Genomic DNA, 24,916 nt, shown 5'->3' with positions numbered 1-24,916 from the left:
GCACAAGGCAAGGCCTGGGCCAAGTAGTGGGAGTGGGTGGGTAGGGGAACAGAGGTGGGGGGAGGGGTATGGGAAACTTTCGGGATGGCATTTAAAATGTAAATAAAGAAAATAATAATAATAATAAAAAAAGAATATTTTGCTCTAACAGAGAACTTGGGAAAAAAAGTGTAAGAATCAGTAATAACAACAGTTGCCAGTTTAAAGTAGCCAACAGATAATATTTTATTTAGATTTACTAATTAAATTATTTAATACCAGAAATGTATTTTTTTACTTTAAACTTTTCTTATTATGAAAGAAAATGAACTAAAGTTTTGAAACAAAAATGTATTTTCTAATATGTGTAAACACAAATATGTTTTGAGCTTACCCCCAATAAATCTTTGATTTTCGAATCCTCAAAGTTTCCAGGGTAGAGAATTAGAGGAAATGCATCATTTTAGAAGGAATTATGACCCACATACTACAAAAAAAGAAAAACATTCTAGGAATTAAAAATAGACTCAAAGAAGAACGTTGCACACTTGCTGAGCTACCATAAAAGGTACCTTAAAAAGTAGGCCGCCTCCATCATCCAGACTGTGTTTCAGACGCGAGAAAAGGCATCTTCCAAGTGTGTCATCAGGACAGCTTACCAAGGGCCATTTAGAAAATATATTTGAAGAGAAATGACCGGTATCAGAGACCCCTTGGGGTATCCCAGAGGCAGAGGAGTTCCAGCTTGACTCGGGTGATGGTGGCTGTGCAGAGTGACATGGGTGGGACAGGAGGTCATCATCACAGAGATGACATTTGCTCTGTCCCTAGAATGCACTAAACGGCTCAGGCATCCTGTTCTTTGGAATCACCTTCAAGTCTCTGTCTCTGTTATAGCTGAGTTTCCTGTTCAGCTCTGTGGTAAGTAAAGTCTGAATGAATTTTGGAAACGGGACACCCTTTCCTGTTATTATCTTCATTTCAGACAATCGGTATCATCACCACTTTGCTGGTGTGAGGACCTTGCTCTATTGTACATCACTTAAAAGGGGGGAAGGGGTGTTTGGTCATTTTTAAATGTAAAACCCAATATGCCCTTTGCCAATTTCAGAAAGAAAAAAGAAAGATCATTGGATGGGTTACATGCAATGCGAAGGTGAAGTGACCCCCCCTCCCTCCTGGCAAAGACCCATGATTCTCAGAATGAAGAGTGAGCGGGACAGAGGGCCAGCACACTCAGTAGTCCCCAGAGTCATGAGGCCAAATAGTCTAAACCAGCAACAAGAAAGACAGTGGAGATGAAAGATCATCTCACTGACATTTCTCATTAGGATCCTCTGGAGGCTGAGGCAGCCTCAGGCTGGCCAGGTAGAGCCCAGGCTGGCCTACAAGAGTCTCAGAATATGAAAGAAGCTAGAGTTCGCTTGTTCTACGTCACCCTAGTAATCCAAAAGCCAAACCAGCTTTGTGTTGACTCCGATACTAACGGCATAGAATTCACAGTTGAGGAAATAGGAGGAAGAACTGGTTGGGAGGGGCAAGTTGGGCTGAACAACTACAGGGTTAACAGTGCTGGCAGGCATCCTTAGCTTCTGAGAGGGACCCTAGTCATGAAGTTACATCAAGGCCAGGCATCTTCGGATCCTCCTCTGCCTTTCTTGACTTTTTTTGTTTTTTTGTTTTTTTAATCAGCTGATGTGCTCCTATTTTAAAACACAATTCTGTACATTATCACTAAACCAATTGCTTCTGAACTTGATGACAGCTGTTGCTATGGGTTGGGTGTGATCTCAGTCCCCGGGACTCCATGTGTTGAAACCTAGTCGTCACCAGGAAGGAGTAAAAGGCTGGAAAGAAAGTTAATCGAAGTATTGCTGGGTAGAGGTCCTAAATCTAGAAAGTGGTTAGGACTGGATTTGAGCTGCACTCCCAAGACAAAGTTCTGGAAATTTCTAAGAGATGGGTAGGCCACAAATACAACATATGGATGTGTGTTTGCCATGTGATACCCTGTATTGCTTCAGAGTTCCCCAGCAAGACAATTATGACTAGATATGTACACTACACCTTTCATCTCCAGAATCACAAGCTGAAATTAACCCTTTTTCTTTATAAAGTACCTTGCCTTGGGCACTTTGTAGTAACAACAGCAACTGTACACCTAATGTTGTTTCTTTGGAGAGGAGATATTACATGAAACTAAACTGCAAAGCATCCAATACATCTCATGGAAATGCACATTTTATGACCAGCATAGTCATAAAAATAAAGATGCTGGGATGAAGAGGTGGCTCGGTAGTTAGGAAAGTGTCCTGCTCTTCTGCTCTTGCTATGAAGAGAGCCGAGCTCACACACACACACACACACACACACACACACACACACACACACACACGGATGGAAGAGGAGAAAGAGGGGGGCTGGGACTGGGGTCCTCCTTTGTTCTGGCAATTGTGTCCTTAGCCAATAATGTCTGATTTGGACGTTAAAGAGGGAAGGCTTAGCCGTCCTAGGGTTGCCATGTAGTAGAAGGGTCTGACTTTGTATTAGAATTCATCACTCCTGCTCAAGCCGTGGCCTAAGCACACTAAGCATCTAAACAGTTCCCGGCCTTCAGTTCCTCCTTCCCACCCACATTCCAGGCTGCGGTGTCTTCTTCCCCGCGGTTGAAAGCAATATCCTGCCTAGTTTTCTTTCATCCGTAGTGCAGAGTAGTTATATAAAAGGAAACATTCTAACCCAGGAGAGGCAGTGCAGATAAAAATTTAAGAACAGGGTGTTATGTGACTTTTTCTGAAGAGGTGTAAACAATCCATTCACTGTAGACAGGGAACTCACAACACATTTAAAAAAAAAAAAAAATCAATCCACCCAAGCCTAGCTATGTAAACTAGAGAATTCACTTGGGTGAAGTGGATGCAGGTGAAAGCCCAGGGCAGACTCGTGAAGGAACGTTTCACTGAAGCAGACACAGGAGAGAGGATGTTCTGCTAAAGCAAACACATGAAAGGACACACGATGAAGGGTTCTCTGCTAACAACATGCATGTATGGGTCCACCTTACATTGCGTAGTTTAGCTCCATTTGTCGGGACTCCTTGGACTCTGATCGGATGCACGTGCTGAGGCAAGACACGTGGGGGACAAGTGATGTTTGCAGGGTATAAGTAGGACTTGAGGGAGTGACAGAGGCTGAACCAGGTTTGCTTACAGAGCTCGCTGTGCAAGTCTTGTGGGTCTCACATCTTCCCTGATTTTCCCTTCTCTGAGAGAGACTTCTCCTGGTATTCCTGCTGGTCCCTCCTGCTGACTTGAGCCTGTGGTGGTCTGACAGGTCCACTTCCCCAGGATCCTTTCTTTCCACTCCCTCTGGTTGGTAGTGGGCTATAAGGGAGGTTAAAGTGTTTAAGAGCCATCATTAAAAATAGGATCTGGAAATAAAAAGTTGCATTGGAGTTCCTTATAGGAACATTGGTAAAGAGTGGCATAGAGGAGAATGGATGATTCAAAGGCAGCTGCATCAACAAAAAGCCTTCCCCGGCGTTCGTGATGAAGCTGCACCTGCGCAGTTTCCGGAAGCACGGCCAGGCAGTACAGCTATCTGTATTCACTGCGACTCGTTGCAAAGAAACACTTCACTGATGAGTGCTGAGAGAGGCATTTATATCAGCAAAGGAATACGTAGCTGCTCACAGGGCTGGGAACGCATGACAGCTGAGGGAGGGGTCGGCCCTAAATAAATAGGACACTTATACCGCTCCCTCTACAAGTCAGAGAATATCATAGAAGGAGCCCAGAAAGAAGGTAAATGCTAGAAAAAGTGGCCAAGGCTGTGAAACGATGTCTTTTGCACGACCCAGCCAGTACACTCATGATCTGACCCCAGCTGTGGCTGCCTGCAATGGGCTTGCAAAAGACTGGACTTATCATTAATCCACTGTGAACCTGGGGAATCAAGGGATGCTATAGCCAATGGGTACTGGAGAAAGAAGGGAAGGCAACATCTTCAGTTTATAACCAACCACTAATGAACCCACCAGCTCCACTAGAGAGCCCCCAGCCTCACTGTGACACTGATGGTACCTGGTTAAACTCAGCAAGCCAAAAAAAAAAAAAAAAAAAAAAAAAAAAAGGTGTGAATGTGGGAGGGAACCTATCAGGGAAGAAGTAGGACTCTGTGACTGCAGGAGTGCTTGGTGAGGGAGGGCTGTATTAGTTACAGTTCAGTCACTGTACTAAAATGCCATGACCGAAGCAACGTAAGGGAAAGGAGCTTGCTTGACTCACAGTCTGAGTTATCAGGTCCACTGGGGCAGGAAAGGCATGTCATGGAGGCAGAGGCAGGCAGATGGTCATATTTCCATGCACACACTGGAAGTGGAGAGACGGAAGAGGGAATGGATAAGGCTATAGCACCTCAAAGCCTGTCCCAGTGGCGATCTTCCTCCAGCAGAGCTCCACCTTTTAAAGATCCCATGACCTTCCCAAAAGTGCCACCTTGCAGGAGACCAAGTGTTCGGATAGATGAATCTATGAAGGACATTTCTAGTTCAAACCACCACAAGGGGCTGTAGTAACCAGAATGCATATTGTAGAGTAATGAAATTTTCAAAAAACTTAATAAAACTTATTTTGTTAAAGGAAGGGACACAAAGAGAGTAACTGGCATAAAGCAGGTATTGACTGTCAGTAAATGTTGCCTGCTCCCTCTGCCATTGAAGTATTTTGCTAGGTCTTTTAAAGAATGGCCAACAACTGTAATCAGATGCTCTTTCTTGCATGGCTTCTCTCCCTAGTGTTCCTTTCTCAACCTTTTCCACTTTCCTCAACTTTCACTTTCACTTGTTAATGCAGGTTAAGAAATCTACCCGTCTTCTGCGCAGTCACTCTACCCTATCTTGCTGAGTGTGTTCCAAGACCCCCAGTGGATCCCCGGCATCATAGAACTCTCCTTTTATCATGTTTGTCATATATGTATAGTTTATTAGCTTAAATTGTCTAGTTTGAATTATTATTATTTAAGTAGACACTGTGAGACCAGAAATGACTACGCAGAATAAAACTGTTCACAGAGGATCTTAGAAGTCTCCCATGAGATTTTGTTTTCTTAATCTGAGAACTTTTACCTTTTCACTTAAAAGCAGACATGTGTCGCTACTATTTGGCAATTTTATACATGTATATGATGTATTTTGGGCATTCTCACTACCCATACTTTCCTGCTATTCCTAAAGCCCTGCTTCTGGACAAGTCCCCCTCCTTCTTTCATGTCTTTCATTATTTGATTTGTTTTGCTGTGCCCCACTGAGTACAATCACGACTCCTTGGTCTAAACACAGGTAGTGGGTTGTTTAACTGAGCATGGATAAGTTCACAGCAGCTACACCATTGAAGAAAGTAACTCCCGTCTCCCAACATTAGTAAGTGCCAATAACTTCTCTTGGAAAGGAAGAGTCATGAGCCCCTCCCCTTATATATGTGTAAACCCTGTAAGGTTCTCATATAAATTATCCAACCTGGAATACCTCTGACAGTTAAATGAGTTGTTTAAATTAATTTTAATTACTAGAAAGAAAAACATGCTGTTCAACCATTACATCAGCCTCACAAATGAATCCCATGCAAGAGACAGAAATGTTCTGATCTCTCTAGCAAGAGAAACCCATCACTCTAGGCTCCATTGCCAAACCTCCATACTTGCTCACTTCATACATCTCATGTAAACATCTTTCCATTGCCCTCTTTCAGGCTGCAGTTGGCACCAGAGTATGGGTTGCTAGTATATCACGTGACCTATAGTAGAGCTTCACCAGAGGGTCTATAACCACCTGAATCAGGACTTAGCCACCTGTAAGCACTTGTGCCCATGCACTTTGCTAACCTGGCCTCCGTATTATTCTTGAATGGGGAAGAAGATGGGTGTCCTGTTAGATTAAATTTAGATAATTTAAAAAAAAGAGACTGTTATCTTATGGTTGTCTTGTCTTTCATCTTAAACATACCATTAATGTGAGAAATTTGTTCTCTGCACCTGCATCTTACATGGTAACAGACAATACTATCAAAGGTGGACATGCAAACCACAGTGGTTTATTTTAATGCAATTAGTATCTTGAGTCACCAAAAGTGAACATTCTGATTGGGAAATCTATATCAATCAACATTACCCCAGGCTTTTACAGTATATGGTTCAATCCACCATCCAAATCAGATTCCTGGGAGAACAAGGAGGCAGAAAAGGAAATCTGGAGCAACGGAGACCTACACAGAACTGGGAGATTAGGCTCCACTCTGAAGTCAGAGTAATTGGTCCATGACTTTAAGGGACATCTGTCCTAGAGTAGTTGTTATGTTGATAAGAGATAACCAAAAGTCCTCCAAATCAAGATTACCTCTAAATGAACCCATCTTTTTCCTTTGTATGGCAAAGACCTCAGACATTTGACAGACCCATCCAGGCTTCAGCCTCAAAATGATAATATGGGCATACAGCATCCAACATCAGAGCGCAGGACAACTTGGAAGATCTCAGTTTTGTTGTTAAGGAAGAAGTGCATTAACCTGGTTCATGGTTTCAGAGATTTCTGTCTATGCTCAGTTTGCATGAAGGTTTGTTGACAAGTTAGTAACTGCATCAGGATAAAGGGCAGAACTCATGCCACAGTGGCTAGGAAGCAAAAAGACTACCACTCATAACTTTCAGACATCAACTATTCAGGTATTACTTATTATCATTTCTGAAAGCTCTCATACAATATGTTTTGTTGTTGTTGTTTCAATGAATGTTCTAGAACTCCAAATTATCTCATTAGTTTCCACGTTCAATAGTTGCTGTGACCTCAGGCCTACAATACAAATTAGAGAACCTTTGCCTTCAGGAAGGAATATCTGCAACATCATGGATCCTGGCATCGTGGGCATCAGAGGTTACAGAGCCCAAAAGACACATATTTCAAATCAAATTTGCCAGTGCTTAGCTCTTACAGGGCCTATCTCAATGCAATAAAATTATATCTGGGTTCCAGCTAAGAGTTCACTTACACAGAGCAAGGTGTGATAAAAAATAAATTCCGATTCAGTGAATAAGGTTAGGGTTTGTCATAAGTAAATTTATGGATGTTATTCAAACAGTTTTCATCTGTGATCTTCTGCTGTTCTGATATGATGGTGTAGTGCTTTGACCAAAAGTTTGCAAGCTGCAGATTATGAACCAATGTGAACATTATTACTTTTGGGAGAAAGATGGATAGCTATTCAGGCACTCAACTGTTGAAATGAATTTAACCTTTTATTTTAATATAACTGGTAATAATCAACACGACCCAGATAGGTATGAATAAAATATTTTGTCTCTTAGCTTTCTAAGAGACTAAGTGAAGAAGAAAAAGAAAAGAAATTCATAATGTCAGCTTTTACTTTTAATCTGGCAACTATATGGAATTATGTTAAACCCTTAACAAATACTTTAGTATATTAAAAATATATGTGCCTCTTTTCCATTCTACTGAATAACATTGCATATATGCCATATAATATTATGCTTGTTGTATATCAACAATTTATTAATCATATGTTAAATTAATTTTAGTTTGGAGAAATTTGAGGTGACAAATTCCAATAAAAATTAATTGGCCTTTTTTATATGGTCATATTATTAAAATCAGTTTATACAATAAGTACAATATCTGCCAGAACACTTATAACATTCATCAAAAGATTATTTTTGAAAATTCTAAAACTCATCCGGAAACAAAAAAAGACTTTGGTTGGAGATCCCAAGCAATCCTGTGCAGAAAGAACATACTGGAAATACCATAATAGCCAACTTCAAAATAAGCTAAAGTTAACGAAACATGTTAACAAAACAGTATGGCACTGCTATAAACTAGATGTGCTGACCAATGGACTATAAGGAAAGATTCAGAAATAACACACAGCTATAATCACCCCAAATCTAACATGCAATGAAGATAAGACAAGTTTTCAACTAATGATGATAAGAAAACTGGTAATCTACATGGAGAAGTGTGAAACGAATTTTCTGTCTCTCAGTCTATACAAAACTCAATTCAAAATAGACAAAAGACTTTAAGATAAACTTTTAAATGATGTGAGGAAGCGCACACAGGTTTCACAATATAGGCATAGAAAATGGTTTCATGGCTAGAAATCCAAATAGCAGAAAGAGAGAGAGAGGGGGGGGAGAAGAGAGAGAAAGGAAGGAAGGAAGGAAAAGAAAGAGAAAAGAAAAGAAAAATGTATTACATTAAATTAAAAGGCTTCTTTCTGCACAGCAAAAGAAACAATCATCAAAGACTGAAGAAACACTACAGAAGGGGAGAAATTTTCACTAGTTATTCACTTAACCAAGCATTATTACCTAGACTATACCCAGAATCCAAAAGATAATAAAATAACAACAATTCCATCAGTAAATCAACAAATAATATGAAGATATTTCAAAAAATATATACAAATAGCCAATAACTATAGGAAAACGTTAAATAATTTTCACAGACACACACACACACACACACACACACACACACACATACACACAGAGAAATATACGAATATACACAGAGAGACATAGAGAGACACAGAGACATGAAAAGGCACAGAGACACAGATTGAGAGGCAGAGAGGAAACAAAAACTGCCAGGCAGGTTGCTTCTTGTAGGGAAATAAAGGAGCTGTTCCTTTTACAGAGCCTAGAAATGAATCTTCTAGACTATTCACCTATTCTTTTTTTTTTTTTTTTCACCTATTCTTTGAAGAGTTTGATGATTAAAAAAAAAAAAAAAAAAAAAGCCTTCTTTCTAGTGACACTGTATGGTACTAATTCCAAATAACCAAAAATAAAAATTTGTTTTATGTAACTGAAAGCAAAAACATATTGATAAAATATATTGATTATAGAGGAAAATTATATCATTTCCATCTAAAATCGTAAAGGAAAACAAACAAGCAAACAAAGTTCAGCCGAGTTCAGTTAGACTCTTTCCGTTGCCATTGTTGGGCTGAAGTGCATCCTGGGCTGGCACTGGGCTGGAGTGGATTCTGCTACCACCCGCCTCCCTTACACTGCTGTCTGCAGTAGCACACTGATGGCTGTAAGTCCCCAAAGGTACCAGGTAGAGCTCATCCTGGCAGTGCACGGGACTGTCCTCACAGGAAACCAGAAGATGCGACATACATAGGCAATACTTCCACAAATCATGGCAATTTCCTAAGCGTATTTCACATCCAAAAACCTGAGCAGCTGCCTAAGCTCCCACATGCAGTTCTAAAAGTGCTCAGTAAGGCAAAGTGTTTCCTCTTCCTTTGCTAAGGAGCTTTCTTTTCAGTGACCTTTTTTTTTTTTTTTTTTTCAGTTTCAAGTGTAAAATCACCTTAGTTGTCCAACATAGGCTAGTACCGTTCCCCAGGAGAGCTATAGCCGGCAGTGGAATATATTCAGGCTCGGGTGGTACGGAGCTATGGAAATGGTGATTTTTCTATCATTTGAATATCATAGAGGAGAATAACAAAATTTGAATGATTTTTTTCCCCTCTCATTTGGAAGTTATTAGTAGACTTTCCTTTGTTTCATTGAGAGAGAAGAAAATACAAAGTTACAGCGAACCCATATGGCCAGCAGGAAAACCCCATGTAATTGCTTTATTGCCAGAAATGTTAAATAACTTCCTGAAGAGGCAGCTCAAATGAGACACATGGCAGCTATTAAACAGGGTCCCTAACAAATTCTAAACCAGGCTTTTCTAGGAGAAACGTCTTATAAGAAACAGTCACATTTGGTATGTTCATTCCACAAATGTTTGATGAACATCTACTTTGCACTTGAGAATATACAGCCATCTTTTATGAGAAGTTTCTGGTAATCACAAAAATAGAGATAGAATATTCTGGGACGTTAAAACCAGGACTTAACTGTATTCCTCATTCCCATCTAGGAAGTCAAGGCTAAAAGGACAATCTCATGAGCATTGCCTCCTTCCCTGGGGTTCAATGCCTGAAACCTTCCCATTTCCACCTGGATAATCTCTTGTAGGATTTATTTATATTCTTACTAATGTGTACATATGTTATGTAGCATATGTGGGTGCTCCAGGGTGCAAAAAGAGAGAGTCAGGTTAGTTATTCAGAGAGGGTATTGAAAATCAAACATGGGTCCTGTAAAAGCAGTAAGTGCTCTTTAACCCCTGAGTCAGCTCTTCAGCCACGCACCTGGGTAATCTTAATCTGCTCTTGATCATTTCTTTTAATACCATACCAGTGATAGAGCTAACCACTGCTACTCAATATCGATCACATGGAACTTTTTTTTTTTTTTTTGCCTTTTTGTGTATCTTTGACAGCTACATTGAGAATTCCACACTGAAGAAAATTGTTAGATTTTTGTACCCAAGATAGCATAAGACATGTAATTAAGAATGACCAGCAAGCTTGAATTAACTGAACACTAAGTGTCAGCATTTCTAATTCCTCCAATGCCTTATAGCCCTAACTAACTTCACTAATTTAATGAATTTGTGTGTAGAAAGTTTCCTAGAGAGACAATTTCACCTCAAAATAAGCCAGTGGAGGGCTATCCAGTTGTTATGATGTGGTCTAACTTGAACAGAGACATTATCATTGTCTAGGCACATTAAACTTTGGCTCTCTTTTTTCCTGTTTTGTAATATGAATGCTGCAATTACTTAGGAGAAATGTGAGTTGGTAAATTAAAGCAGCATGTGGAACATGGTAAGATTCCAAAATAATCAGCATCAGCCACATGAAATATAGGCATGGGGCATATGAAGGGTAAAATATTTTTGTCTTATAACTCAGATCAATGATTGTAATTTTATTAAATATTCTACATACTATGAATACATCTTTATAATCAAATATAGGAAATACCTGTGTGTTGGTAGTCAGCTTGTAATATGGGGCAAGAGTTCTAATCTATCTTAAATGTCTTCGGTATAAGAATTGGACAATTGCTTAATTTCTATCTGTCCCAAACAAAATATGCACACCTGTTTTGTAATATCAGTCAATACCTTGTCACAGAACTTCACAGACATGTTTTCTCCATCAACCAGAGTGCTCTGATAAGTAAAATGAAAGCCAACATGCCAAAGGCTATGTCCTAGCTTCCATAATTGACCATGGCACTGCAAACAAGCTACTGTAATCCTTAGCGCACCATAAGGTAGTTCTGACCATTAGGTGGGTTTCTGCAGGTGGGATTTTAAAAGAACGCCCTACACTTACTAGCCAGCAAGTAGGAGTTGATTCTTGTATGGTGGGGATTACTCCATGAAGAGTCTTTAGTTGCCTGTCACCTGCATCCACAACCTTGCCAGCAATCAAAAGCCTTCTATTGGCAGTACGCACAGTCACTCAACAGAACTTGAAGTTCTGCTGAAGACACTACACACTTTTGTCACACGACACAGGAGAAATCGAGCTGGTTTTCATGGCACCAGAGGATGTTATGCATTCTGCTGGTGGAGAATATCAGCAACAGTGGATTCTATAAGCTTTGATAATGATCATCACTGGTGAGATATCCCCCATTGGTACAATAATGGCATGAATGTTATGGAAGTGACCAGCAGTTATCTGATTGTATTTAAGGCCCATTTCACTAGAGGGCAATTCATACTTAAACCTGCAAGACTTAGCTAAGGCAGTGTCTTAGTCAGGGTTTCGATTCCTGCACAAACAGCATGACCAAGAAGCAAGTTGGGAAGGAAAGGGTTTATTCGGCTTACATTTTCCACATTGCTGTTGATCACCAAAGGATGTCAGGACTGGAACTCAAGCAGGTCAGGAAGCAGGAGCTGATGCAGAGGCCATGGAGGAATGTTCCTTACTGGCTTGCTTCCCCTGGCTTGCTCAGCTTGCTTTCTTATAGAACCCAAGACTACCAGCCCAGAGATGGTACCACCCACAAGGGGCCCTCCCCCCTTTATCACTAATTGAGAAAAATGCCTTACAGCTGGATCTCATGGAAGCATTTTCTCAACTGAAGCTCCTTTCTCTGTGATAACTCCAGCTTGTGTCAAGTTGACACACAAAACCAGCCAGTACAGGTGGTCATACAAAAATCTATTATTATTACTATTATTGCTAAGTGGAAAATTCACCAAAGTGCCTTGTAAGTATGTATCCCTGTGCTCATAGATGAGCGCATCTCTCAGCCTTCATCCAAGAAGCCTCTCCCCGTGTATGCCTTTCTCTGTCTGTGTCTCTCCGTCTTTCGCTCTCTGCGTCTTTGTCTCTCTCTGTCTTTCTCTGTCTCTCTCTTTCACATTCACACATACACTCAAATCAAATCACAAGTGTGAGGATGACTTTCTGGCCTCCGTATTCCCTAAAGACAGAAGAACTAGGTAGTTTGTGTTCAATGATTGTCATATAGAAGTCTCAATGGATGGGTTGTATAGACTGTACAAGCCTCTCTACTCTGCATGCACACATGTGGCTGTACCCACATACTCTTTCTTCTACATCATACACACACACACACACACACACACACACACACATACACGTTAATGCCTCTGTGCTGTTTTATACAAGAACAGTTGAACTGTTCCTTAATTCATTCTGAGTATCCACAAAAAATGGTGTTAACAGACTGCTCTGTTGAAACATTTCATTTTATTGATGCCTGCCCTTGTGCTTAACATGATAAAAATAATAATGGAATGGAAATTTTTAAACTTCGCATATCAATAAATTAACCCATGGAATCACTGCAAAGAGTAATAATAAGCAAGTAAGCAGGAATACTTCTTTTTCAGCACACCTAGGATGCCTTATGGAAAGCACTGCATTCAGTTTTCCCCAAAGCCCTAAGACACACTTGGAATTTTCCACCCATTAAAAAAGAGGCAGGGTAGCTCATTCAAGGGTTTACTGACAGTAGAGACTGGCCAAAGGCTTCAAATGTGCAGACATTGACCAAATAATTTGCTTTGTGAGCCTCCCAAAAATAGGACAAAGAAGTACATCCCAAAGTCAGAGAGTATGTTGGTTTAATATACAACCAATGTCATTGAAGCCAGATGTAGGCTGATTCTAACCTCAGACCAAAACACCATGGCAGACTCCCATACCCAAGGCTAATGCCTTCATAGACTACTCCACTGTGCTGATTTCTTTCCTATTGTCTGGATCTAGTTTTTACTACATTTATGATACATTATTTGTAATGATATTAGTTCCTAATTTTGTGCATCTCTTCTTTTTCAGGCTGTTCCATGTATTGGAGAAAAGGAAATGGCTGGTGAGTTAACACTAGAGTTATATTTCGTCTCCTACCTATATTGGAATATAATTCCACCTTAAACTAGTAATAGCTAAAATGCACTAATCTCATCAATTTCTGTGGGAAATGCTCTCAAATTCTTAGCAAATAAATCAGTTGTTCTCAAAGAAAAATACAGCCTTTTAACATTTTATTGTTTCAAAGGCCTTCTCATAGACTTACAATTAATTTCAATTACATTTTTTTTCTCTGTGGGGGGATATTGATGTTGGCCAATGTGATGAGGGATGGTCTTTGAAATTTGATTGTTGGTATTTAACAAGACTTGGTTTTTTTAATATCAAGTAGCTTGTTCAGTAGTCAGAAATAGATGTTCTTGATGGATAAAATGGATAGTGCGTGACTGAATGTAGCTAGGAAGCGATGAAACTGATGGTGAAAAATGGTGTTGCCTTTCACACTCAGGGATGCTTGCAAGTATTCCACAGTATTGTAAGGAAATGGGAAATAATTGATGAGGGGCATGAAAATAAGAGAAATTCGTCTGGAATTGGTAGAATTGTGTGCTTTAAAATCTTTTGGCCTTTCTTGATATCATCTTCTGTGTTCAACCTAAAGAAAATAAAGGCAAAAAGAAAAGCAAATCCAATTAGAATGTGCACCAGCGACGTGAAGCGTCTCGTTTCATTGCCGGATGTGTGACGTCATCTAGTTCATAGGCATGTGATGTTTAAGAGCAAGGAAATGGAGGCAAGTTGCATCAAACCAAAATAAAGTATGACTTCAAGTTCCTTAGTGAGTTTGGGGCTTGTGGGGTATGAGTTTTTATTTACTCATTTTTATTATCTACTTGTTTAGGGGAAGGAAGTGTATATACCATGGCATGGGTACAGGACTCAGAGGATCATTTTTCTACTATATGGGTTCTGGAATAAAACTTGTATCGTAAGTTTGGGGTGAAGGCCATCTTGCCATCTTCTTCATGTATGAAAAGGGGATGCTCATGTTTCCCTGTTTTGTAGCAAGGAAATTTTTACTCAAAGATCTTAGCTCTTTAACACTGTGGGCTGAACTTCCCTATCATGTTTAGTTATTGGAGTCTGACTTCTTCACTCTAATAATACTGAGAGCCCCTTAGAGTAGGAAGAGATGATTAAAATGGATTCAAGTTTCTATGAAGGAACAATAAAATTCTGTGATGAATGAGCTCTGGTCATACAGATTAAATACATCTACTGGCGTCGGGTGAGTTTAAAGTAAGTTGTTAAGCCACGGGATGTCTTCACACAGATTTTGCTGGGCCGTCTAGTTAAACAAGGACTAAATGGTTAAATGTGTGCATATACATCTTAGCAACAAGGCAACTTAGGCCCCTACTTTGTCTGGGGTTGTGACATTCTTTGTCATTCCCTAGACTAGCTGTGATTTAAACAAAGTGTATGACAACAACATTGTCATCTTATTCCAGAATAACAGCGAATTCTTTCATTCTCCCAAGGAAAACATTCAGGAATAAACTGTTGGCTGGTGGAGAGAGACAGAAGGGAAGGAATTCGCTTGAAGAGACGGGGTAGCGAAGCACCAACTCCTTCCTCTTCCTCTTAAATGGTGTCATGTGGGCCTGGAGGAGTGCTTCTTTGTGTCACTTCTCAGATATTTCAATAATGCTATTATGACTCAGGATTCAGCCCAGCATAAGCGGAGTGCATCACCTGTTTCCTGTTACCTTGCCCAGTCTCCTCCTCTGTGACAGAAAGAAACATAAAATTGACAGCCATACATTTGAATATTTGTGTTTAGTATTAAGGAGGCAAAGTTTTCAAAGTTGATGGACAGCACGGTGGTACATGCCAGAAGTAGAAAGGCATAGGCTAGAGGTTGACAGATTCAGGGCAGTCCTGGGCTTCTTAGCAAAACCCTATCTCAAAAAGAATATCTATATATTTATGAGAGATATAAAAATATATCAATGATATATATGCATATATACGACAGGTGTGGTGGTTTAATCCTGGAATTAGCTGAAAAGCTGATATAAGAGGATAGCTGTGAGACCAAGGAAAGCTTAGACTACATAACAAATTCCAGACCAGTCTGAGGATTGCAGAAAGATATCTTGCTGCAGTAAATGAATAAAAGGGGTCAGCAAGTGTAGTAAAGACATTACCACGAAGCCTGACGATCTGAGGTCAACCTTCTGGACCCACAAGTTGGAGGGACAGAGGTTTCTTTTGACTTCCACACATGGAGGAGCGTGCGCGCGCACACACACACACACACACACACACACACACACACATAGACACACACACACATCCATGTAGTGTAAATTCTAAACAGAGGAAAGAAGTTGATAGACAGAGTTCATAGGTTTTCATAGGATCTTGCTGAATAGTTGAACCAACTGAAATACGTCACCTTGCCCAGTCTCAGGCACATCTCATATCACACACTTGATGATTCCTGTCAAATTCATTCTTATCTACATTAAAACATTTACATGTCTGTGATATATTCCTAAATAAATTTTACTTTATAACTTCCTGGACAAAGTGCTGTGCTTATGAGGATATAGAATTTTTATTGAAAGTACCAATGTGAGAAAGAGATTAAGCGTTTAAAAGTTCAGTGAGTTCACCTGTCAAGGGAATTCCCTTGTATCTGAATAGTCTGGGAATAATGGCATCAGATCATCGGGTCCAAATGAGAATATTATTTACTTCAAAAATTGTGAAAGAGCATCTGTATCTAACTCTTCTCTTTCTAAGCCAGCCATATGCTGTGGAAAACATCCTGAGTCTATGAATGTGACTTGACTTGCTCCCGGCTCTCCAACCCTCTGGTTTTAAGTTCCCACTGAAGAGAAGTGCTACAATAAAGCCAAAGGCTTACTCAGTCTTCCTGGGTAACTGAGTTCTTTAACAGGATTAAGACTCCCTATCCATCCTAAGGGCCGCCTTTTTGCCTTCTTTCTTTCCCTTTCTTTTCTTTTCTTTTATCCACCCCTCCCTTGCTAAATGAAGGCAGCCTATTGTTCCTTACTGAGAAGGTCTATTTTTAACTTGTGTGATCTCTCATCCAAGCCAACTGAAGCCTACTAGAGCATGCTTTCCGAGCCTCTATACAAAATCGCTTGAAGTGCCGTGCACTCTCAGTCTTGCATAGCCTTGGGTCGTTCGCCGTGGTCTTCACCATCCTCCATTCCCATCAGCACTGTTGGGCTTTCCCATCATTTCTTCTCTTGCTCTTCCTTCTCCCAAGGACCAACCCTCCAAGGCCAGCACTTGGAACATTATTCTGTGCACCCATCCCGTAAGTACTTACTGATCAGTTACATCTCCCAGGCATCCTATTAGGTTCTTATGAAAATTTAATTATGATAACTGCTTCTAGGAACTCGGACACCTGGGGAATAAATAACATCTGCAACTTAGCATCCTGCTCTTCCCAACAGAGCATTTCTTTAGCACTTTGTTCAAAACTTCCTAGGAAAAGAATCATACTAAAACTGCTTATAGGAACCTATGTTAAAACGTGTGTTCTTAGGACTGAAATAAATATTCTTTGGACCAACCAATTCACTCCTAAAAAAATTAGACTCAAGCCACACAAGTATCAGCACATTTTGCTTTCCTCAGTCTATGATATTTTCATTATTTTGATTAGCCGCCAAATGTGTTCACTGAGAGAATGGCCCAATGGGCACAATGGTGGGTTATAAGTCCAGCAACAGCAACGTTTGGGATCATACATTCAAGTCCAATCTGACATACATAGTTAAGGCCTATCTTTAACAAAAAAAAAAAAAAATCAAGACCCCCACCCCCCCACACACACAAAACAAAACAAAACAAAACAACAGAAAAGAAAAGCACAAACGGAGCCTTAAGCCTCTGGTATCTTCTTTAGTACATCTGCTCCCTGTCTGTGTAGCCTTCAGCAACTTATGCAACTTCCTCATTCTTCTCATTTCCCAGTGTAAATAAAGAAACCATCACGCTCTTGTTGTAAGCAAGGAAGCCTGGTGCACAGTGAGTTCAGAAAGCATACCTCGTTCTTATGACAATCAGTACTGCACATAACCACTGCGCACCGGGCCTCTAAAAAGACTAGCTGTGTCGCTGCTGTCTGTGTGTGCGTCCTCGGGACAACCACATAATAGCTATCTACATAGCTGTCCTTGTAGAAGAGAGACCATCTTCTTCACAGGTCTGAGCTGATTCAGATATGTTATTCTTGGCAGTTGGTCACCTTTTAGCTTCCCTCCAGAAATGATTTCCTCCTTGACACTGAAATCCTGTCTTATGAATATCTATATCTACAATTCAATATCTACAAAAGATTAGTCCCTGAGGAGTATATATTTCCACTTTGCTTATTTTTCCATAGTCACCCTGTCTACCCAGTCTGGTACTGTTATTGAATCCTGTCTACCCAGAAACCAGAGTCACAGAGTATCTAGCTATTCCTACCTGCCCTTATACTGCATGAGGTCCTGTCAACTCCTCCTCAGAACGAACTCTCTCTCTCTCTGCCATCCGTCTCACTAGATCCTCTACTTCTCCATAGAATTCTTAAACACCGTCCAGACTGGTTTCCCTGCCTTTTTTTATAGATTTATTTTAATTATATGTAGATGTGTATCTGTATTTTGGGGTATGTGCACATGACCGCAGATGTCCTCAGAGGCCAGGGTTTGGATTCCTTGGAGCTGGAGCGACAGACAATTTTGAGCTACCCTGCAAACCCCATCAAACTTGAGTCCTCTGCAAGAGCAGCACAGCTCTTAAACACTGAGTATCTCTCCAGACCCTTGCTATGGCTTTTATAATGTTCTCTAATTAAACTCCATGCAATTGAATCTAATTAGGCACTTGTTTCCCACTCGGAATTTCATTGATATTAGATAGATAGATAGATAGATAGATAGATAGATAGATAGATAGATAGATAGATAGATAGATAGACAGTAGATGGATAGATAGATAGATAGATAGATAGATAGATAGATAGATAGATAATTTTTTTCTCTCTATGCCTGTGGGTGGATGGGTGGATGGTTGATTGGTTGGTTGGTAGATCTAACTAGAATCATCACATCCAACCAGAGAATGCCTTCTAATTTTTTATCTCTCTCCTTCTGCCTTGATGTGAGGTATAAACGTTTTCTTATTAAAATAAATAAATAAATAAAATAGGGATGGTAAATAAGAACTAAGTTAGAAACTGAGAGATGACCAATTTGGAAAACAAAAAAGATAAAGGTTTTTTTTCTTCACTATAAATAAAAATATTTATATTAAGTCCGGTGGAAGAGAAATATATTTATAACAGTGAGCTTGAATGTTTGTTAATACAGAAGCATGAAGTAGCTCAGAAAATAGAAACAATTTAGTCACTAAAATGAACTCTCAGGATGCACGTGAAGAGCGCCACAGTTGGTGGTGAAGTGTCCCATGCTAAAATCCAATCTCAAAACACCTTCTGTCAGCTCACACAGTCATCTGTGCCCATTGTGGTTAGCCAGCATGGCACTATCTGCTAGTCTGCTGCAGTTTATTAGATCCCACAGAACTATCACCTCCAAAATGAATCATTATCCAGGCAGAGCCAGCCCTTGGTCTCTGCTCCTGGGAACAGGCTGTGGGCTTTCTGCTGCAGTTTCTTATCTTGCCTACTTCTCCTCTTCTCCTCCCCCCCCCCCAGGCCTGTCTTAGTCAACAATGCTATCTTTGTGTCCCATGAAACTAGAAAAATCAGCTTCCTGGTGGGGGCTGTGTCCTGATTAATCAAACAACTACAATCACAAAAAGGTTTCCAGTTCCGTATCAGTGATGAGCGTTAACACTCTTCTAAAATTGGTGTTTAACTTGCTCTCTCCTTCCTCCTTTGTCCCTACTTTTCTCCACAAATGCCAAGTATCTCAGCCAAGGAATTAATTAGCGGGAGCAGTGGGAGCTGGAAATGTACCCCACACGAATGAGCAAAGGGTACCAATAAGGAAAATGACTTTGAATCTAACTTTGGCTGGAGTCCTTGGTTGTGCTTCATAGAATGTTTGTTCTCCTGCCTTGAGGTTATTTGGTTGGCCATAAAAATGCTAGAAATCAAGATAATGAATCATTCAGCCTAGAACTCCTGTGAGTGGAGTGGCACTCTCTGCAAACTTAGTGTTGTGGCAAGCAAAGCAGAAAACTAACAAACAAACAAACACTGTGCTGTGACAAAGGGGTGAGAGGAGAAATCCCGGTTTCCGTCGTTTCAGTCCACACTCCTTGTAAACACAGTAAAGAACAAAACCCGGACTGAGTGACATTTGGTATTCATTTCCTTGGCAGCCTTTGATCAGTAAAAAGGGAAATGCAGATGAAAATATTTTTAAAAGACAACCCTCCCCCCCCCAAAAAAAAAAACTAAAATAAAAAGACACTTGCCCTTTTCCTGGTCTGATCATCAGAGGTAGTTGTTCCCAGTTATCAGTGTGAGAATCTGCAAGCTAGCTTTGATTGCAAGAAAATAAAAGAGCCACCCAATTTCAGAATCCTTTGCAAAAATGTCACTGTTTCCGGTATCCAGCTTAATACCAATAGCGTTAGTTTAATTTCTGTCCCCTGTACCAAATAAACTATAAGCATCTTGAAACACAGAATTTTGTTTCATTCAGCTCTGTATCCCAGTGCCTGGCATTACTCTACGTGTTTGATGTTTAGTAAATACATGGATACATAGAAAATACATTTAAAATCTGCAATTGCTTCAGTCTCTGCGATGCTGTTCTTCACTTAGAAATCTCCGAGTTCTAAGTGAAGCTCTTCCTGTGACTGCAAAGACCCTTAGCTGCTTGCCCAGTGTCCATGGGATCTAAAAATTGTCTCTATCTGGCTGGGCTCAACTCTAGTCAAAGTTCCAAATTCCCCATCCACTTTCACTCTCAGAAAAATACTTAAACTATTTTTATACAAATAGCACATAAATACTCACTTGCTGCATTATTTTTTTTTAAGTTTTATGGTCTCTACTTTCCTGCTTTTTTATGAGGAAAGAATTTAGGGTATGCCCACACATAACTTCACAGCTTCTTTCAAACCTACTGTAAACTCATCCGTGAAAAATTGGCTGGGTTTGAGTGGGCTATTGAGAAGAAACACATTAGCTTCCAGGTATCAGGAATTCCTTTAACATATGTGTGTGTGTGTGTGTGTGTGTGTGTGTGTGTGTGTGTGTGTGTGTATTCTTAATGCCAAATTCTTGACTACAGGATATTTTGAAATATAGTTTTAAATATCTCTTATCTTCTATTTTTAGCATATTGCTAATTAAGTAAAACAAATTTATTATATCTATTTTTTCTCCATTATATTTCAATCAACACTGTTAGGTATTTTCTATTAAGTTCTGTCTGCTTCATCTGCTGTATCCTGCATGGAAATATTCTCCCCCACGTCTTTACAGCTGAAGGCCCTACTTTGTTATATTCTTCTTTCAGTATTTAGTGTTTCTTAAGATGTATTTCTGTCTATGAATTTATAAAGCTCCTTCCACCATAATTGCAAACTTAGTTGGGTGAGAGATAACTGTAGAATATTATAGAGATGCAGCAGAGCCGGACTCTATGTATCTGTGAGGAGTTTGTAGACATGATTGGGTCATGAGGGCTCTGACCTAATCAATGGTTCAATCTATTAACACATTCAAAATTTTAGGAAACTATTGGAAGATAGTAGAACTGTGGAATTCAGGGTCCTGGTTAAGAAGAAGTCGGTCGCTGGAGGCACACCACTGAAGGGTATTCCTTACCTTGGCCACCTTTTGTTTCCTCTTTTTCATAGATGCCATGATCTGAGTCAGTCTCCACCACAAGCTTCCACCATCCTGAGATTCCATCTCATCCCTGGGTCAAAGCAATAGACACAACTGACCTTGGAATGTAGTCTCTAAAAGCATGAATCAAAATCAGTTCCCCCTCCATTTAAATTGATTTATAGTTATTGTCTCCATGATGAAAATTCATGTCTCCCATCTCTGACATACAGCATGGCATCCCACACAGAGCAAATGCATTAAAAATATTTTTGGAACAGTCTGCTTATTTGACCAAGAGGTTCCTGTGGGAAATTGGTTAATTGCCAGTATATTGATAAGCAGGATTTTCTGTGGTATTTGACAAAGTTAATATTTCTTTTCTGAAAAAGTCCTGTGGACACTGTACTCTTCTGGGAAGAACTAGCTATTGGTGACATGAAGCGGTAACTGAGAACTACCAGCATGGGCAGAGGGAAGAGTTTTGTACTTCAGTGTTTTAATCAGCGTCTTACAGTCTCAGGGAGAGTTTCCATTTCTGTGAGAGATACCATGACCAAAGCAACTCTTATAAAAGAAGACATTTAACTGGCTGGATTACAGTTTCAGAGGTTCAGTACATTATCATCATCTCAGAAAGCATGACAGAGTTTAGGCAGACATGGGGCTGGAGAAGGAGCTGAGAGTTCTACATCTTGATCTGCAGGCATCAGAAGGAGACTGTTTTCCATGCTGGGTGGAGTTTGAGCATAGGAAACCTCAAAGACGACCCCACAATGACACATTTCCTCCAACAAGGCCACACCTCCTAATAATGGTACTCCCCGTGGGCCAAGCATAAAAACACATGAGTCTATGGGGGTCAACCCTATTCAAACCACCACACTTATTTTGCTTTCTCTTGCTGGGGCTAGTGGGGGTGAGGGGTAGGGATAAAGCCACTTGGGAAGAAGAAAAGGATGTGTTTGGCTTACATATTCCAAGACACCGTTTACTAAGGGCAGCTAAGGCAGGAACTCAAGGTATGAACCTGGTGGAAGCAGGAGATGGTGCAGAGGCCATGAAGTAATGCTTATTGTGTTGCTCCTCCTGGCTTGGTCCTCCTGAATTGCTCCGTTTATATGTTTATACATCCAGGACCACCAGTTCATGGGTAGCATCACACATAATGGTCCAGACCCTGCCACATTAATCATTAATGAAGAAGAAGCTTCACAGTCTTGCCTACAGGCCAGACAGATGAAACCATCTTCTCAGCTATAGTTCCTTCTTCTGAAATAACTCTAACGATGTCAACCTGACAGAAACTAACCAGAACAACTGTTATTAACCTTTCAGTTATGGAAAAATTAACACGTCACTCTTATCTTTCCTGAAGAATGATCAATACAAAATACACCTTTGTTTCCACTTAATTTAGAAAACAAAAGAAGAACTTTCTTGCAATGATCTTTCTTTGGGTGTCCTTTAACTGCCTCTGTAGAATTTCTCACACATGGACAGTGATTCTGTTAGTTTCATTAATGGTATAAATGAAAGAGAGAGACACACACACAGGTAATTATATATTTATTGACTGTGATCTTTCTGGAAGGTGCATTTAATTTTGAAGTTATACATAACAAGAAATGACTTTGACCTTTTGGAGATGAAATGACCTCTGCATTCTTCCCTTATTTAACATCTATTGACTACAATAACTTTGATTTGTTTTTCTATTGGCAAGAGTTTGAAATCAGCATCTCTTCCACTAAGTTAATGACCATTTGTCTTGAAGGATTAAGACAGGACTTTGGCACATGACCTAAGAGGAAAATCATGAGTTGTCATTTAAAAAATGAATTAACTGCTGCCAGATTAAAAGCTGGTGTTCCTCTTACTATTGAGTGCAGACCATCTAGAAAACTAATCAGAGGAAGAATGGATCCTGGATAAGGGAAGCTATTTTGTCCTAATTAATGTAGCCAGGTAGAAAAGATAGAGTTTCACACGTGCTGCCTAACCAGAATGGTCGCTAAGGAGCCTCATTCAGCAATCACTGCAGGGTAATGTGTTTGCTTTCAAAATTTGTCAACCATGGGCTTCTGTAGAAAACACATCCCAATGACTCCCAAAGGCTCATGTTGTAATATTCCCCTTAATGGAAAGAATAACTCCATTCTTTCTTTTTTATGGATTTAAGGGAGTGAGTGAGGGATAGCAGCCGGGCTCCTGGCTTCTTTACTCTTCCTATCTTTAAGTCCGTGCTTTGCTTGCGTGTACCCATCAGGAATGTTTACCACTCTCCTGTGCTTTCCTGAAAGGAGACATCTTTTTTTTTTCCTGTACTTCTGAGACCAGTAGAGTAGCAGGAGCTTGAGCTGGTGTGTGTTCATAAATGATAGACTGGGCTAAAGACCAGCATGCCTGCACTGTGAACAGATGCTCAGCAGGTAAACATCTCCTTCAGTATCTAGCATCCCTGCTAGAGAGGTGCCTGCCTGTGTCCTACGTCAGAGGGAAGGAAGAGCCAAGACTCAGTGCTGCTCCGAAGGGACCCAGGGTCAAACTGTGGATGCATTGAATGCTTAAATGCCAAGACGCCTGAGCTGATGAATCCATTTTTTCCATAATCTGGCCTTACCCTTCCTTTTTGACCTTCCTCTTCTAACACGCACCTTCTGCTGTTGCCATGGTAACAACTTCACTTTTTTTTTTTTCTCCCTGAATCATCTTCATCTGCCTTGGCCTTCAGACTCGTGTTTCCCTCCCAGAAATTCTCTTCCCTGCCCCTCCAAACACTTGCTGTGGAGTCCCTGTAACATCTCCTATCATAATCCGTGCCCATTAATTTCATACGGTTAGGAATGTTACAGCTGTAGTATGAAGACCTTCCCTATACCAGCTGTTTATGTCCCTCATCCTAGATGGTTTGTGATCTTGCTTGGCCGTTTTGTTTGCCCCACTCTTGCATACAGCAGCCTCCAAATTATCATTTGAAACATTACTGAACACGGTGCTGGGCATCCACTGCAGTTTTAAGTCGACAGCAATATTGAGTGGGGAGCACAGCAATATCGAGTGGGGAGCACGGTTCAAAGTGTGATATTCCTCTGGTCAAAGCAAAACAAGGGACATGGTGACATGGGGCACTGAATGATATACATTTAAGCCCCTCCAACACTTGTCATGGATTGGTAACTTCTTTTAGGTGCTGAGTATTTCATTGTGAGTATATATAGTAGTCTCTTGTCCATAGAGAATATAATGCACAGCCTCCAAAGCATGTTTGAAACGGTAGGTAGTATAGAATCCCCTCTATACTTTGCTTGTTTTCTAGACATAAACTATTCAGGAGCAAACAAGGTCTAGTGGGTACAATGTAAATATGCTGGCCGGGAATGGTTCACATTCCAGGTAGGAGAGAACAGAACAGCAAGATTGCATCACAGTATTCGGGACATCTAAAATATGGACTGTTTGTCCCTGGCTGTTAGCTCCAGTTCTTGGGAGGCGACTGCCCCACCAGCAGAACTGGTGTGGATCGCTCCCTGCTTGGCTCTCTTTGTTGGATATAATACAAATGAATTCTGTACACCTGGGTGCTTAGACATCCATCCCTAAATTTCTATGACTAGACAATTATGGTCAATCTGTCTCTGAGAGTTCTGATGTTTCTCTCTCCCTGAGACTTTACATCATTTCCCATTTCTAATATATGTGCTTTTAAACTAAATATATACCATAATGAGTATGCTTTGGGTCTCAGAATGTGTCATAACTAGCCACAATAAAGAACAAGTTTCTATTTTCCTATGTATCTATTCTTATAAGATCTAGCAACATCTGAGCATATAGTGAATGCTTGATAAAAATCACAAGTTTTCCCAAA

The 24,916-nt window shown here is 40.2% G+C and overlaps 1 protein-coding gene across 3 annotated transcripts in view; it reads left to right on the top strand.

The window, feature by feature from the left end:
* Positions 1-24,916, top strand: part of Dlc1 (DLC1 Rho GTPase activating protein) — a 385,995-nt gene that overhangs the window by 173,683 nt on the left and 187,396 nt on the right. For all 3 annotated transcript variants that reach the window (XM_029531786.1, XM_021218956.2, XM_029531785.1), the window contains exon 5: positions 13,230-13,263. In XM_029531786.1, coding sequence (XP_029387646.1) covers positions 13,230-13,263 — 34 coding nt within the window. The remainder of the gene's footprint in view (positions 1-13,229; positions 13,264-24,916) is intronic.

Source organism: Mus pahari, chromosome 19 (assembly GCF_900095145.1).
Source record: "Mus pahari chromosome 19, PAHARI_EIJ_v1.1, whole genome shotgun sequence".
In the NCBI taxonomy this organism is placed as follows: domain Eukaryota; kingdom Metazoa; phylum Chordata; class Mammalia; order Rodentia; family Muridae; genus Mus; species Mus pahari.
Note: the sequence above shows the minus strand (reverse complement) of the source record. Positions and strands in the feature narration are given on the sequence as shown.